Genomic DNA, 15,335 nt, shown 5'->3' with positions numbered 1-15,335 from the left:
AATCATAATTTTTTTAAATAAGACGAACGGTCAAACCTTAGACGTAAACAGTGCAAAATATTACTTATTTTGGGACGGAGGGAGTAAGTTACATGTACTAATTTTCCCTAAAAACATTTATATACTAATTTAAGTTAAAAAAGAATAGTATACACCTATTCCACCTATATAGTAGGTGGTAATAATTAATTTCTTATTTTGGAACTGGAAAATTAATATAATAGGGAAATTAAGATTCAAACACGTTACAAGTAGGTATTTGTTTGATTTGAATTTTGAAAAAAAAATAATGTATCAAATCTATAACTTAAATCCAAATGAATAGGTTTCACTGTAAAGAACCTGAACTCAGTTTCCAATTCAGGAACTATTGAACAATGTAAAATTAATTTGAGGCTTTGAACTGGTTGTGTTTGAGGAAAAAGAGAAAGAGAATATTGGGGAGATACATCAAGGTGAGCTATCAGTGCATGAATAATTTAAGTATTAATTATTTTAAAGTTTTAAAAAAGGATTTTTTTTTGAATGCCTAGTTTTAAAAAAGGATTGATATGATTTTTTTAAAAACGACTCTTCTGTAGAAAAGTTTTGCAAAAAATACACACGTTTAATAATTCGGGAAGCGTATGGGTGAAAAAGAGGTGTTTTCTCTATCAATCTCGAGTTGAAACAAATTCTCCTGGGACTCTTACTGTTGCTAGACTACATTTCATGATTATTAGGAAATACTAATATGTAAAGAAAATACTAATATTCCACAGATTCTACTATGAAATATTCACTTGGTCGAATGTGGTATTGGCTCACGATCAATAATATATGAGAAATGCGTACTTTCATTCATCCTACCAGTATGGACATTTGTACAGTTTAGTTGGTTCAAGTTCGAAACCAGTGGTCTTGGACCAGATTTTTTGTTGCATCGGATTCTATTGGTGCTTATGCTTTCGTCTCCTATAACATGGTTAACATTAGGTATGATTTAAATTAAAAGAAGAGTTTATGTGAGATAAACCTTAGTAATAATATTTTCCTTATTTCAAACTGTTAAATTAATATTCCCTCTACCCCAAATAAGAGGGCGCCCTTTTTTTTAAAAAAAAATCAAACTTGGCAATTTTTGACTAATAATTATACTATCAATATCTATGATAACACTAGATTTATATATTTTAAAATACTTTCATGTTATACTAATTTATAGTTGATGATAACATAATACGAAATGAAATAAACTAATGGTCAAATTATACAATTAAACCATAAGACCATCTATAAAATTCATAGGCTTTACAATTAAGATTCCAACGCAAACACAATTTGGTACTTCTTCAACCGGATTTCCAATGCAAACACAATTTGGTATATCTTCAACCGGATTTCTGGATTGTTGATCAATGCAAAACTTTTGATCGAGACTCCAAGCTTTAGGATGCGCTCGTTTCAAGTTATTAGGAACCCTTTCTCTTACCATGCAAAACGAAGCAATGGATCAGTGCATAATTAATTCAATATTAGCAAAAAAAACTTAAAAATAAATTAATATAAATTTTTTTAAAGCAACTTATATATAGAAAATTTTTGTAAAAAAAATACACTGTTTAATAGTTTGGGAAGCTTGTGTATAAAAACTGAGGAAGTAAAAGTTGGACAAGTGAAGTATAAAAGCACACCTTAAGATAATTTTGTATTACTCCATTAATTAGGAAGGAACCAGAAATTTTTTTTCCTAAAAATAATTATTCATTTTGAAGCCTTCCTTCTAGTGTCTTCCCCTCCCCTTCCCGTCCTCTCCTCTCCTCCATCCTCCCCTCCGGCCTCCACCCGCCGTCGTCCGTCGCCGTTGCGCGCGCGCCACCCCCTCCCTCCTTCCCGTGCGCCGCCGCCTCGTCGTTCCATCTAAGTCGCGAGGGAACGAGCTGAACCCCATCTGCGCTGGTAAGCGCGATGGCGAACCCGCTGCACGGCTCGGGTCCGCTTCGATCCAGGTAAAACCCGCACCCACAGCCAGCGAATTTTCGTTCGATCCAATCTTGCGCCGGTGGCGTCCGAATCCCTCGTCTTTGCTCCGGAGAACTGAATCGAGTCCCTGATAACTTTGGGGGGTTGTCGGGGTTCTTTCGGTATTGATTGCAGGAATGCGTCGAGCTCGGACGAGATCCAGCTGCGGATCGATCCGGTGCACGGCGATCTTGATGAGGAGATCGATGGGCTGCACTCGAGGGTTCGCCTACTGAAAGGCGTAAGATTTCCATTTCTCTCCATCCTTGTTTCTTTCTGTTTTTTTTTAATTTCTGTTAGGTATGCTCAATTGTGGACTTTTTGCCATTATTTGCAAGTTAGAGGTCTATTGGTTTGTGTGTGCATTTGAACTTTAGACCTGCTCCCAATATGTTCAGGTGTTAATATGCAGTGCTGTAAGATAAACTTTGTGCTTCTCAAATGTTTGATTCGTAATTTGATCGATCAACTATATTGTTTCTTGTGCGTCTCATCTTGTCAGTTTGTTTTATACTTGATATAATCTTCAAACTAAGGAGCAAGGGCTGCTTGCCTGCTTCTTTGATATATGTTGTTAATATCAATACCATATGTTAAGTTACAAAATGGTTGTTGTCTAGGTTGTTTCAATGATGTGATGGCATTTTCGACACTGATATGATGTCAAACTCCGATTAGGTGATCAGGACATTGTCTTGATCTATTTATTAGTTTACATAATTATTACATTGCAGTGTTCCATCTGCTCTTTTATTTTCTTTTGCTTGCTTGGCACTAGTGACCTATCAATTGTAAGAGCCGTAGTTTGGTCATCCCCTAAGTATTTTTTTTCTCTACAACTAAACATCTAAAAGAAATATTGTTGTAAATCCCGAACTCATGGAGAGTTAAGAATTTATAAAGGTTCTTTAGATATTTACTTTTAGCAAAATAAATCCTTCTTGTACGTCCAAACTAAGGCTCCTATAGTGACATGGTACTTAATATTGTCTTTGTTGTTATGAGCATTATGTAATTTCATTGAACCTTCATATGGAATTGCACCTTTTGTATTAGGCCGCTGTACAATCCCATAAATTATGTGTACATGTTATGCCAGATTTCAACCAGTAACGAGTATGACTTTATAAGAAAATCCTTCAAGTTATGATTTTTTTTTTCCTTTGTTCATAAGCTGTTGATCTTGGGTTCTGTTCACATTTCTGGGCGCTCAGTTTGTGAGGCTTGATTGATTTTTTCCAGGTGGCCCAGGAGATAAATGCTGAAGCCAAGTTCCAGAATGATTTCCTCAGCCAACTGGTACTATGTCTTGCCTTTTCCTTTAAGCTTGTGGTCATGACATGTTTTCCTCTGGTAAATAAATATTTGTTGGCCTTATGGCTATGTCTTTTTTTACCTTGATAGTGGCATGCATTTAACCCTTCATTTCCTTTTCCTTTGTGAATTTGTCTAGCCTATCCATGCCTTATGCCTAACTATCAGGATGTATGCTTCAGAGATATTTACCTATACTATTTCTACATGCTTCTTCATGTGAAAGTATACAGATATCCATGTTTGGAGTTCCATTTGTTCTGAGTTCAATTGTTGTATATAGTCTTGAATCTATTTTCTTTCATGAGTTGTTGTAATATCATTCTATAGTTGAATGATGTTACTGCAATCGCAACAGTGGATTTTCTTCATGTTTTCTCCAACAATAATATAAATCCTAGTTATTCTCTGATTTTTGTTATCCTTTTTGTGGACAGCAAATGACCCTCATAAAAGCTCAGGCTGGAGTGAAGCATAACATGCGAAGGATGAACAAGAGCATCATCCAACAGGGCTCGAATCATGTTGTGCACGTGGTCCTTTTTGCTCTGTTTTGCTTCTTCGTTGTCTATCTCTTGTCAAAGTTCTCTAGAAGATAATAACACTGTTAGACATATGGCTATAAGATAGTTGAGTTCTGTCAACCTAGTGACCATGAGGGTATACCATTGGTTTTAACTTGTATACTACATATGGACACATCTCTGAAGTTTATGTAATGGCTTCTGTGATATGGATATAATATATCCTGACATAGGTATGTTACTCTATGGATTAATGCATACAAGCTATACTCTTAATTCCAGTTTTTCTTAATCAGAATAATTTCGAAGTTCCTAATTAATAAATGCAAATTATCTTAGGAACTGTTCTTTACTCCACTTTCCCTAACCTTTACTTTCTATTTTTGTGCGCACGCTTCCTGATCAGGTAAACAGTGCGTTTTTTTTTCAAAAAAAAAAATCTATAGGAAAGTTGCTTTAAAATATCTTAGTAATTCATTATCAAGTTTTATTAGCTAATATTGAATTAATCATGCACTAATCCACTGCTTCGTTTCGCGTGACAAGAGAAAGGGTTCCCAACACCTTGAAACGAGCAGAGCCTAAAGCTTGAAGTCTAAATCAATAGTTTTGCATTGTCCAACAATCCGGAAATCCAGTTGAAGAAATACCAAATTGTATTTGCGTTGGAATCTTAATTTTAGTGTCATACTAACTCTGTCCCTAATTGTAAGGCTTATATATTATATATAAGGAATAAGTTCACTTTGGGTCCCTCCATTTGTTGCCCAGTCCGATTTTCGTCAACCAGGTATGACCCATCCCCCAACTTATGAAAACTGGGCAAACATGGTCCCTCGGCGGTTTTGGCTGACGTGGCGCATACGTGGCTTGTTTGACTAGGCCTCCGTCCCACGTGGCATTGACGTGGCGCTTACGTGAAAATTATCTCTCGGAAAAATAATAAAAAGAATGGCCCCACATGTCAGCTGCACAAAAAAATAATTTTAAAATGGTGGGGCCCATGTGGGCCCCACATGTCAGCCTCACTCTCACTTCTTCCCTCTCCCTTCTCTCTCTTCTTCGGTTCTTCCCTCTCCCTTCTCGCTCTTCTTCCCTTTCCTCTCTCTCCTTCCCGGGCAGAGGACGGCGCGGGTGGGCGGCGGAGCAAGCGAGCTCCGGCGGCGGCGGCGGGCGTGGTCGGCGCCGACCCCGACCGGAGCGCCGCCGGTCCGAGTGAAGGCGAGCAGAGCGGCGGCGCCCTGGAAGACGCCATCGACGCCGCCGATGACGAAGAAGCTTCGCGTGGGTGGATGAGCGGCGGGGCGGAGTGGGGGGCGGCGGCGGCGCGAAGCCGACAGGGCGGAATAGGGCAGTCGCCGCACCATGCTTACCCCGAACACGATGTCGCCGCCTCCGCCACGGCGTCCGCAGGAGCAGAGGCGGAGGGTGAGTCGTCGGACGCGTCGTCGGCGCGGGGGGGGGGGGGGGGGGGGGGGGGGATGGCGTCGAGCTTTCGTCCGCGTGCGGCTGCGACTCAGCGTCGTCGTTTTCATTTCTATCCCCTTTCCTCTCTCTTCTCTCTCTAGCGCCACCACCACCGACTCCGCCGCCGCTCCCCGGCACCGCCACATCCCTCGCCACCGCTGCCGCTACCAACTCCGCCTCCACCACCACCCTCGCCACCTCCGCCGCGGCGACGGCACCCAGAACTGGTCCTCACCAACACCATCCTCCGCGGCGACGGCGGGGCCAACCTCCTTCCGGACGGCGACGAGCTCTGGACGGCGGGCCGCAATGAAGCCCCACAACGCGGGAGCGTCCATGCGGCCGGCGGCCGCACATCCACCGGAGCGCGCCACGGACGTCGGTGGGCGGGGGCTCCGCGGACTCGGCCTCCGCGACGGCCACGGAGAGCGCCGCCTCGGCCTCGGCGAGGCGCGCGGGGACGGCGGCCTCGCGGGCCTCGAGCGCCGCGAGGGACTCGGAGGTGGATGCGTCCACAGCGACTAGGTCATCGTCGAGCGACGTGGAGCGGGCGGCGAGGTCCTCGCAGGGGAGGGAGGCGAGGAGGCGGAGCACGGCGTCGGGAGGGGAGAGCGCGGCGTAGGTGGCTTGTGGAGCGGCGGTGGGAGGACGACGAGCGCGGTGTAGAGGCGCTCAGCGATGCCGTCCCGGCGCGCGCGGAGGGCGTCCGGGTGGTCGGCGGCGTCGATGGCGTCTTCCAGGGCGCCGCCGCTCTGCTCGCCTTCACTCGGACCGGCGGCGCTCCGGTCGGGATCGGCGCCGACCACGCCCGCCGCCGCCGCCGGAGCTCGCTTGCTCCGCCGCCCACCCGCGCCGTCCTCTGCCCGGGAAGGAGAGAGAGAGAGGGGAAAGGGTAGAAGAGAGAGAAGGGAGAGGGAAGAAGTGAGAGTGAGGCTGACATGTGGGCCCCACCATTTTAAAATTATTATTTTGTGCAGCTGACATGTGGGGCCATTCTTTTTATTATTTTTCCGGGGAGAAAATTGCCACGTAAGCGCTACTTCAATGCCACGTGGGACGGAGGCCTAGTCAAACAAGCCACGTATGCGCCACGTCAGCCAAAACCGCCGAGGGACCATGTTTGCCCGGTTTTCGTAAGTTGGGGGATGGGTCGTACCCGGTTTTACGGTCAAGGGACGAAAATCGGACTAGGTGACAAATTGAGGGACCCAAAGTAAACTTATTCCTTTATATAAAGAAATACTTTGACCATTAATTTATTTTATGTTGTATTATGTGATTACCAACTTAGTATCACATGAAAGTATTTTAGAATATAAATATGAAGTATAATAATATGATATGCATAATAATTATCATAGATATTCATAGATATTGGTAATATAATTATTAGTAAAAAATGTTGAGTTTGATTTTTTTTTAAAAAAAAGGGTGCCCTCTTATTTGGTACAGAGGGAGTATTAATTTAACAGTTTGAAATAAGAAAAATATTATTACTAAGGTTTATCTCACATAAACTCTTCTTTTAGTTTAAATCATTACAACTTAGATCCCACCTATATAGGTAGGTATATTTTTATTAGCTTTTTCTCATACTCTTACTATAATATAGCGGGTGCATATATTTTTATTAGCCTTTTCTCATATTAATATGGATTTCCTAGGAGTCCTTATTACTTTGGGGCTAATATACCAAGGGATCTCGTCTCCTATCGGTATCAGATCTGATACTCTATATGTGTCTGTCGGTATTCGTCATGGAACAAGCCGATACCTGTTGGTATCAGCCACCGTGTATCACGTTTCATATCGGAGCTAAGAGGGGGAAGAAGAAGATTCAAAACTGTTGAGGACGAGCAACCTGGAAGGGCTTCCTTCCTTGGCACTTGGCAACAACAATGATCGGTGGTGGTCTCCATCAACAACGATGGCACCGGCACTCCCCCCTGTCCCTTGTTAGCAGGCACGCCCTGCTATCACCGGTGAACCCTACACAGTTAGCAACGATGTTAGAGGAGAAGCAACTGCTCAAAGGGAACGCGGACCATACGAAGCGCCATGCGAACAGGTGAGAAGCACCATGGGAAGTGGACAACACGACGTCATATGGATGATGGGATCCCATCCAAATGATAGGGACGAGATCATGGTAGTTCGTATTTCCACATTACTTTACTCGGTTTTTCCCTTAGGCTTTGTTTGGTTTGGACGGGATTACAGAAGATTGGAGAGAATTAAGACCATGTTCAGTTAATCCTCGAGAGAGATTGGGAGTTATTCCTTCTCAATCCACTTCAATTCCTTCCAAACCGAACAAGGTTTTAAAGGGGAATAATACCATGTTATAACACATGTGAAATAAATTCCCTCCAATCCCTCCCACTTTAGGCCTTGTTCGGTTAATCCCTGTGAGGGAGGGATTGGAGAGAATTTATTCCACACCTATTGTGGTTTGGAATTATTTCCCATCAATCCTCTTCAATTCTCTCTAAACCAAACAATGCCAAGGATTTACCCAAAATAACCTTATTAGAAAGAAGTTAGAAGCAGAGACATAATCGGAGATGGGTCTATTTGGTAGAGCTCCAACTCCTAAATTTAGCTTCAGCAGTTGGGTCTGGAGTGGAGTTGTGGAGCTTCATAAACCCACCTTCACCTCTCTAATTCATTTTGTGAGAGAGCTTCACCCAACTCCGCTCCTGCTTAAGGTGGAGCTGAAACTGTTTGGCTGAACTTCAGCTCCAGAAAAGATGGAGCTGAAACTGTAGCTGTGCCAAACAGGCCTGTAATCCAGTAGCGGGCGTAACGTAACCCGGACCGACTCGACTAAAGCAACGGCCTCTTCGCAGTACACGTATAGCGTGGGCCGGCTCGACCGCACGTCCGCACCCAACCGCGAGCTCGATCGAGTTCAGGAGCACCAGAACAACCAAGAAATCACATTTTGGCCCACTCCACCCACCGCTGTAGTACACGAGCTTTCGCTTTGGCCTCGCCGACGACCGCACGGTGGTGATCCACAACACAAGTTTCCTCGCCGTCGCCAAGCCCGGCGACAAGTGCTGGACGGCGGTCGACCTCAGCGATCATCTCCGGCCGATCATGTCGTTCGCGGGCCCCTTCTATGCCGTCACCACTCACCAGCGATGCCATCATGGTGGTGGAGGTCAGCCGGGAGAACCAGACGCCGCAGCTGGTGGAGGCCGCCGCGACCTGACATTGCAACACAGGTTCAGCAGGATGCTCGGCAGCGCGCACCTGGTGGACAACAATGGCGAGCTGTTGCTAGTGCACCGTACCCTAAGTGGTGACAAGAGGTTGTACCAGGCGTACCGAGTGGATTTGGATGGGAGGAAGATGGTGCCTGTCCGTGGTCTCGGTGGTCGGGCCGTGTTCATCGGCCATGACTGCTCGCTGTCCGTGTCCCCAGCCACATTCCCTCCATCGTTGGTGACGCCGTCTACCCGGGCTTCGGCTGTGGGGATAGAACTGGCCGGGAGCACATCGAAACCTATGATAACCTGGCAGATGGAACCATTGAACACTCATTCTATGAAAACAGCGAAAAGGATTGGGAACACCCTTTGAGTATCGCCGATTATGGCTGTGTTTAGTTCACACTGGAAGTTTGGTTGAAATTGGTACGATGTAATAAAAAAGTGTGTGTATGAAAGGTTTGATGTGATGGAAAGTTGGAAGTTTGAAAAAAAACTTTAGAACTAAATAGAGCCTATATATCCTTGTGGGTGTGAAAGTCTGGTTGCAAACTCAGATGCAAGCAGCACCCGTGAGTCACGCGCGCGCGCGCCCTGAACTGCCTAGCCGCGTACCGCCGCTCTGAGTGGGGAAATCGTGTGGATTAGGTAGGTTAGGGTTTGGGCCACTGGAATATATACCTCTCTGATTTATGGGTCAAATAGGCCAAGAGAATAGAAAAGACATTATATTACTGGTCCAAATTTAGTAGTGTGTATATAATACAGGGTCGGGCATGAGTTATCTATGGATAAAAATTAAAACCCAGCTACTACCCATTACTTCTTCGGGTTTCGGACGGGCATGCCCATGGGCAAAAAAACAGACCCACACCCAAACCCATCGGGCCAGGTATCCACGGATACCCGGACCCGTGGGTAAAATTGCCAACCCTACCCGTGACAAAATTGTCTTTCAGGGTAATTGCCCCTAAATACTACTGGGAACACCTCAGCATAAAATGTCACAACCCACTTCAGTGCTGTTGTACAAGCATTCCAATTTCTGCGTCACTTTCTGACTTTCTACCATTGCCTACATTTATTTAGATATTAATGAATCTAGACATATGCATGTGTTTAAATTCATTAACATCTATATGTATATAGGCAATGCTAGAAAGTTTTACATTGTAAAATACATTGTGAAATGGAGCGGGTAGGAAGAGTATTAGTCGTCAGGTACAGTGGCAAATTAAGCAAAACCGTTGAAGGGAAAACGTGTTCACGAAAATACAGCCAAGATAGAAGTCGTCATAATGAAAAAAAAAACTAGAAACATCTTAGGTTTCTGCGCCATTTCCAAACAAAATATCATGTCGATAACTCGAGAATCCTGTCTTATTGAAAAGAGACAAGTGAGCCTCAGGTAGGCCATCTTCACACCGAAGATAAGCAAGAGGAAAGGCTAGGGTAAAAGGAAGATTTGAGTAGTTCCGCGGCCAGCAATGCGGCTCTACAAAGGAATTGCTCGCTGTTGCCCACGAGCACCAAAAAGTTTTCCAATGTTTCTCTACTGTACCATTTGCTCTCCCTATTCTAACATTCCGCGTTGCTTGAAAATTTCGAACATAGTTGAACCAATCTTCGCTGGTGACTCAACAACAGTAACCCCAGCCTCTCTGAGAGCCTTGATTTTGTCTTGTGCCGTACCCTTGCCCCCTGACACAATTGCTGCCATAAGAGAAGAGTGAAAGTAGATTAGTACATGCAATAGCTGAACTTGATTTAAAACGACAAAAGAGAATGTATATCAACAAACATTTTTTATGGAAAAATTGGGATTCATATCCTGTCATACATAATGTTAACCATGTTTTAGGAGTAGGAATCAAACTTTGCTGACCGCTACCATAGTACTTGATCATGGTGTCATACATAATGTTAACCACGTTATAGGAGATGGAAGGCAAAGGCACGATAGAATCCGATGCAACTAAAAATCTGGTCCAAAACCACCGGTTTCGAACTGTATAAATGTCCATACTGGTTGGAAGAATGAAGTATGCATTTCTCATATATTACTGATCGTGAACCAATACCACATTCGACCCAGTGAATCTTTCATAGTAAAATCTGTGGAATTTTAGTATTTCTTTACTTATCAGTATTTGCTAATAATCATAAAATGTAGTCTAGCGACAGTAAGAGTCCCAGGAGCATTTGTTTCAACTCAAGATTGTACAATTGATTGAATGGAGAAAAGAATATGCATAATCCAGAAAAGCATGAATCACAAAAGAAAAATCAAATAAAAAAAACTTATTAAGTGAATACCTCCAGCATGACCCATGCGACGCCCAGGTGGAGCAGTGAGTCCAGCTATGAATGCAACAACAGGCTTTTGTGTTTTGCTCTCCTGAAATAATTGCATGTCAACTTCAGTAAGTTGATATGTTATTGCTCATCTAATATTAAAACACATAAAAATGTAAGTTTCAGCAATCATGCAACTGGACACACACAATAGTATTAGCAATGATTGACTTCATCTGTCACTTTAGTACCTGGACATGTACAGTCCTCGAGTCATTTCATATCATAACAAAAAGTTGAAAACTGAATTTGTTGCATTTATCATAAGACAGCAAGACCGCTTGAGTTTATTGAAAGTTGAAACCGAACTATTGTGAATAACTTTAATAGTGACAAAGGTTAATAGGACATGTACATAAGAGGTTATCCAAATTACTATTGATAGCCGAAATCCTGATTCCCAACAAACAAACCTGAATGAAGGCTGCAGCATCCTCCTCAGCAGTACCTCCAATTTCTCCGATGAGAACAATACCTAATAGGCACAGGGAAACAGTTACCAATGATATTCATTCTGTCACCCACCTAGTAGTAATGATACTGCCTAACTCCGTGACTCTAGTAAACAATTGTTAGAAACCTCAGTCCCTTAACTAATTAATATGTGGGATTTCAAGATAAAGAAAATTGTAAAAAGCAGGAGCTCTGTTTTCCATATACAATCCATTTTGCTTATCCTGATAAATTCAACTAAGTCAGAGCAAACAATTGTGAAAAATCACTAGGTTGGCATATACAGGGTAACTGATGGTATACAATGAAAATCAAGATTAAGCCTGTCCAATAAATTATTGTCAAATACAAAAGCAAGTAGAATATTGAACTTAAAACTAAACATGCAGATCTAACTGAGAGGCTAGAGGTAAAGCAGAACATAGCAAACTAAGGACAATTTGAATTAATATTGTGCAACCTCAGTCAGCCAGTCACAGACAGCGTACCTTCTGTCTGAGGATCATCAACAAACTTTTCAAGGCAATCAACAAAATTCGTGCCATTGAAGGGATCACCACCAATGCCAACACACGTTGACTGCCCCAAGCCTACGGCTGTTGTTTGAAACACCTGCCAGTGAAGAAAGAAATACACCTTAGGCAAATGTTTTCACAGATTGTTAGCCACACTAAAATTGATGTGCATACCGCTTCATATGTCAAGGTACCAGAGCGAGATACTATCCCAACACGACCTGGCTTGTGGATGTAACCTGGCATGATTCCAATTTTACATTCACCCGGCTTAATGATACCAGGGCAATTTGGTCCAATCAACCGAGTTTTTGATTGCTTGTTCAGAGCAGCCTTCACTTTCACCTGAAAGTTACAAAGAAACATTTAAATGGGTCACCTCATTAATTTCCTTTGACAAAAGGCAAGTAAAAATAGAACTGAGATAATCTAAAATATAGGAAAGAGTAAAGAACGACCAACTATGAAACAGCATGATTGATAACACTGTTTTAAGGAAAAACAGATTACCAGCTCAAAAGATTATTGACACCACTGCAATTGAACTGATCGGTGGTCATGCTGAAACTAATGGCAGCTAAAATCTCTTATTTATATGTGTCGTGTGTACAGCCACTTGAATAAAGTGAAAATAATCACGTATGTTATTTCCAATGGTCTCACTATTTTTTTTTCTAGCTTCTGTGTACAATTATGATGAAGAGAAAACATTTGGGAATCATCATGCACGGAAAGAAACATCATATTAATGGCATGCTGAAATTGTTGTAAATTACCATGTCATGCTGAGGTATCCCTTCGGTAATGCAGACAACAAGGTCAAGTTCGGCCTCCATCGCTTCCATTATTGCAGCAGCAGCAAATGGTGGTGGAACATATATAACAGATGCATTCGCCTTTGTCTCAGCCTTAGCTTCTGCCACAGAGTTGAACACCGGAAGGCCTAGGTGCTCGGTTCCACCTTTCTTAGGGGTAACCCCACCTACCTGTTATTGTGAGAAGTACTTCAATTAAATAGGGTAAAAAAAGTACACGACAAGCTAATCAGTCAAATTACTTTTGTTTCCATAAATCAAAATTGTAACACTAACTAAAGCATTGCAGAAACAAGTAAACAATGATAATTAAATAGGGTAAAAAAAAGTACACGACAAGCTAATCAATCAAATTACTTTTGTTTCCAGAAATCAAAATTGTAACACCTAACTGAAGCATTGCAGAAACAAGTAAACAATGATAAGACATGCCATTTCTTTGTTGAATTGCATTCAAAACCAAACTAGTGCTATACCATGTAAAAATAATCATATTTTAACAATTTCAGTGTCAACCTTGTGAGCTGTTAGAACATAATGAAATTATAACATACAATCTGACAAGCACCACACTGAGGTTGTCAGAACCCTCTAGCTGGTGCGAGACCTTTATGTAATGAGATCTTACTACATTCCGTAAGCACAGAACACTATCTAATGTACATAGCAAACAAACCACAAGCAAAACATGCCTTGGTGTATCCATCCAACTCTTTGAAGAATGATAAGATCTTAAATTCTTAATACAAAAGATCTACTTTGGTCGGATTTTCCAAGACAGCTTACAAGGTTTCAATGTGTGCAGAAAGTACTACTCAGTGTACCTAGCAACCAAACCACAACAAGCAACACATGCTTCGGTGCATCCATATGACATTTGTTCCTCATGCAATTTTCCAAGAGCATCTTAAAATGTCTCAAAGCATTCATGATGGTATTTGTTTCTCATGCTAATATGCTGTTTTAGATCAACCAGTTCCTAGATTTACAAAGCATCAAGAAATTCATAAAAACTTAGTTTACTTAAGGATTTTTTTCCCTCATCAGTAATTTGTTTTCCATGCGTAATCACTAGATTGCAGTGAAAAACATCACTAGAGCCATAAAATTACTAGATAATATGAACAGAGTCGTCATTACTGAAGCACCATCACCATTCAGATTTATTGAGACGTGGCAACGAATCATAGCTTTTTAGCCATTTCACATAACTTCGGGCAACCAACCCCATACGGAGGGAATTTATGGTAGCACATTTCAACTCCAAGATAACCCCAGTTCGGTGTATGGCGCAAACACCGTTCTTCTCTTTCCGATTGTGAATCCAGCCATAAACATAGCACCTGGCTGGAAACCAAACCCTAAAATCCGAGAAAATGGGGGATCGGCGACCACGCATCTACGAGATCGCACGCCATCGGACACCGGCTCTCCCTCAAACCCTAAAATCACGCCGCCACATGGAACGAAATGCGGGGATCGAAGAGGACAAACCCGAGCCGACCGGGGCCGCGGGGATGTGGGGGACCGGGACGTACCATGGTGGTGCCGTACTCGATGGCCTGCTCGGTGTGGAAGGTGCCGTTCTTCCCGGTGATGCCCTGGCAGATCACGCGGGTGCTCTTGTCCACGAACACCGCCGGCGACGGCGCGGCCGCGGCCGCCGCCGCGAAGCCCCGCGCGTGGAGGAGGCGGGAGGCCGCGGATCCCAGCAGCTGGGACGCGCGGCGGGCGGAGGCGGCCATGGTGGGTGGCTGGTGGTGGCAGCGGCGGGCGGCGGCGGCGGCGCGTGCCCCTTTTCTCCTCTCGATTCGATTTCGTTTGGGGTTTTTGGGCGAGTGCGCTCCTCCTCCGTTTTTGTTTACTTTTCTGGGGTCTCCTCGCGATCCATTCTTGCAGGGGAAGTTGGGTGGTCAAACTTTCCACCTAGACCCTTGTATTTGTCGCTATTATCGTGATGATAAAAATATAGAACTCCAAATTATGCTTTTTCTGATTGTTATTGTATTTTTTTTTCTCATTGGAAAATAATAAGGAATATACTCCCTCCGTTTCAAAATGTTTAACATCGTTGACTTTTTAGCACATGTTTAACCGTTCGTCTTATTAAAAAAATTTGTGAAATATGTAAAACTATATGTGTACATGAAAGTATATTTAACAATAAATCAAATGATATGAAAAAAATAAATAATTACTTAATTTTTTTGAATAAGACGAATGGTCAAACATGTACTAAAAAATCAACGGTGTTAAACATTTTGAAACGGGGGAGTATATGAGAGACATGGAAGTCAATTGTAAAGCCCATACAAGGATGTTTCCTCCCTCACAAAGACCAAAAAGAAAAGGAATCTTCCTCTCTCCCTTAGTCCCTCTACTTCATTTTCCTTCAAATTTATTATTCCTACCCAGATATGAGTTGTCATATTCCAAAGTCTCGATATAATGCCTTTCCATCATTCCATGGGGTTGTCAATGTATGACCTACCAAGAAGTTTGAGGTTTTTCAATCTTCTTGTAATTCGTTGGATCAAATTACACCTAACCTGACATGTAATTCACGATATTTCTTTTTTTTTCCTTCTAATGATTTGGTGGTAAAGTCATAGGTATCTCCTAGCGATGAAAATAATGTGGAAATTTTTCGACCATGCCAATACTATTTTTGTAAAA

At 42.8% G+C, this 15,335-nt stretch overlaps 2 protein-coding genes across 2 annotated transcripts; one reads left to right on the top strand and one right to left on the bottom strand.

Moving 5' to 3' along the window:
• The first annotated feature begins 1,803 nt into the window (after positions 1-1,803).
• On the top strand, positions 1,804-4,085 carry LOC4343711 (bet1-like protein At4g14600). Its single transcript, XM_015789928.3, has 4 exons — positions 1,804-1,988; positions 2,137-2,242; positions 3,244-3,300; positions 3,753-4,085. Exons 1-4 carry the CDS (start codon positions 1,948-1,950, stop codon positions 3,912-3,914), a joined length of 366 nt encoding a protein of 121 aa, XP_015645414.1. The 5' UTR covers positions 1,804-1,947; the 3' UTR covers positions 3,915-4,085.
• Positions 4,086-9,721: 5,636 nt separating this feature from the next.
• On the bottom strand, positions 9,722-14,499 carry LOC4343710 (succinate--CoA ligase [ADP-forming] subunit alpha, mitochondrial-like). The gene is made up of 7 exons (NM_001422236.1): positions 14,198-14,499; positions 12,621-12,830; positions 12,019-12,189; positions 11,818-11,941; positions 11,290-11,351; positions 10,838-10,919; positions 9,722-10,234 (listed from the first exon to the last, which is right to left on the bottom strand). The coding sequence occupies exons 1-7, from the start codon at positions 14,402-14,404 to the stop codon at positions 10,095-10,097; spliced, it is 996 nt and encodes a 331-aa protein (NP_001409165.1). The 5' UTR covers positions 14,405-14,499; the 3' UTR covers positions 9,722-10,094.
• Between the last annotated feature and the right edge of the window lie 836 nt (positions 14,500-15,335).

This window comes from Oryza sativa, chromosome 7 (genome assembly GCF_034140825.1).
Source record: "Oryza sativa Japonica Group chromosome 7, ASM3414082v1".
Classification (NCBI taxonomy): Eukaryota; Viridiplantae; Streptophyta; class Magnoliopsida; order Poales; family Poaceae; genus Oryza; species Oryza sativa.
This window is presented reverse-complemented; position numbering and strand designations above follow the sequence as displayed.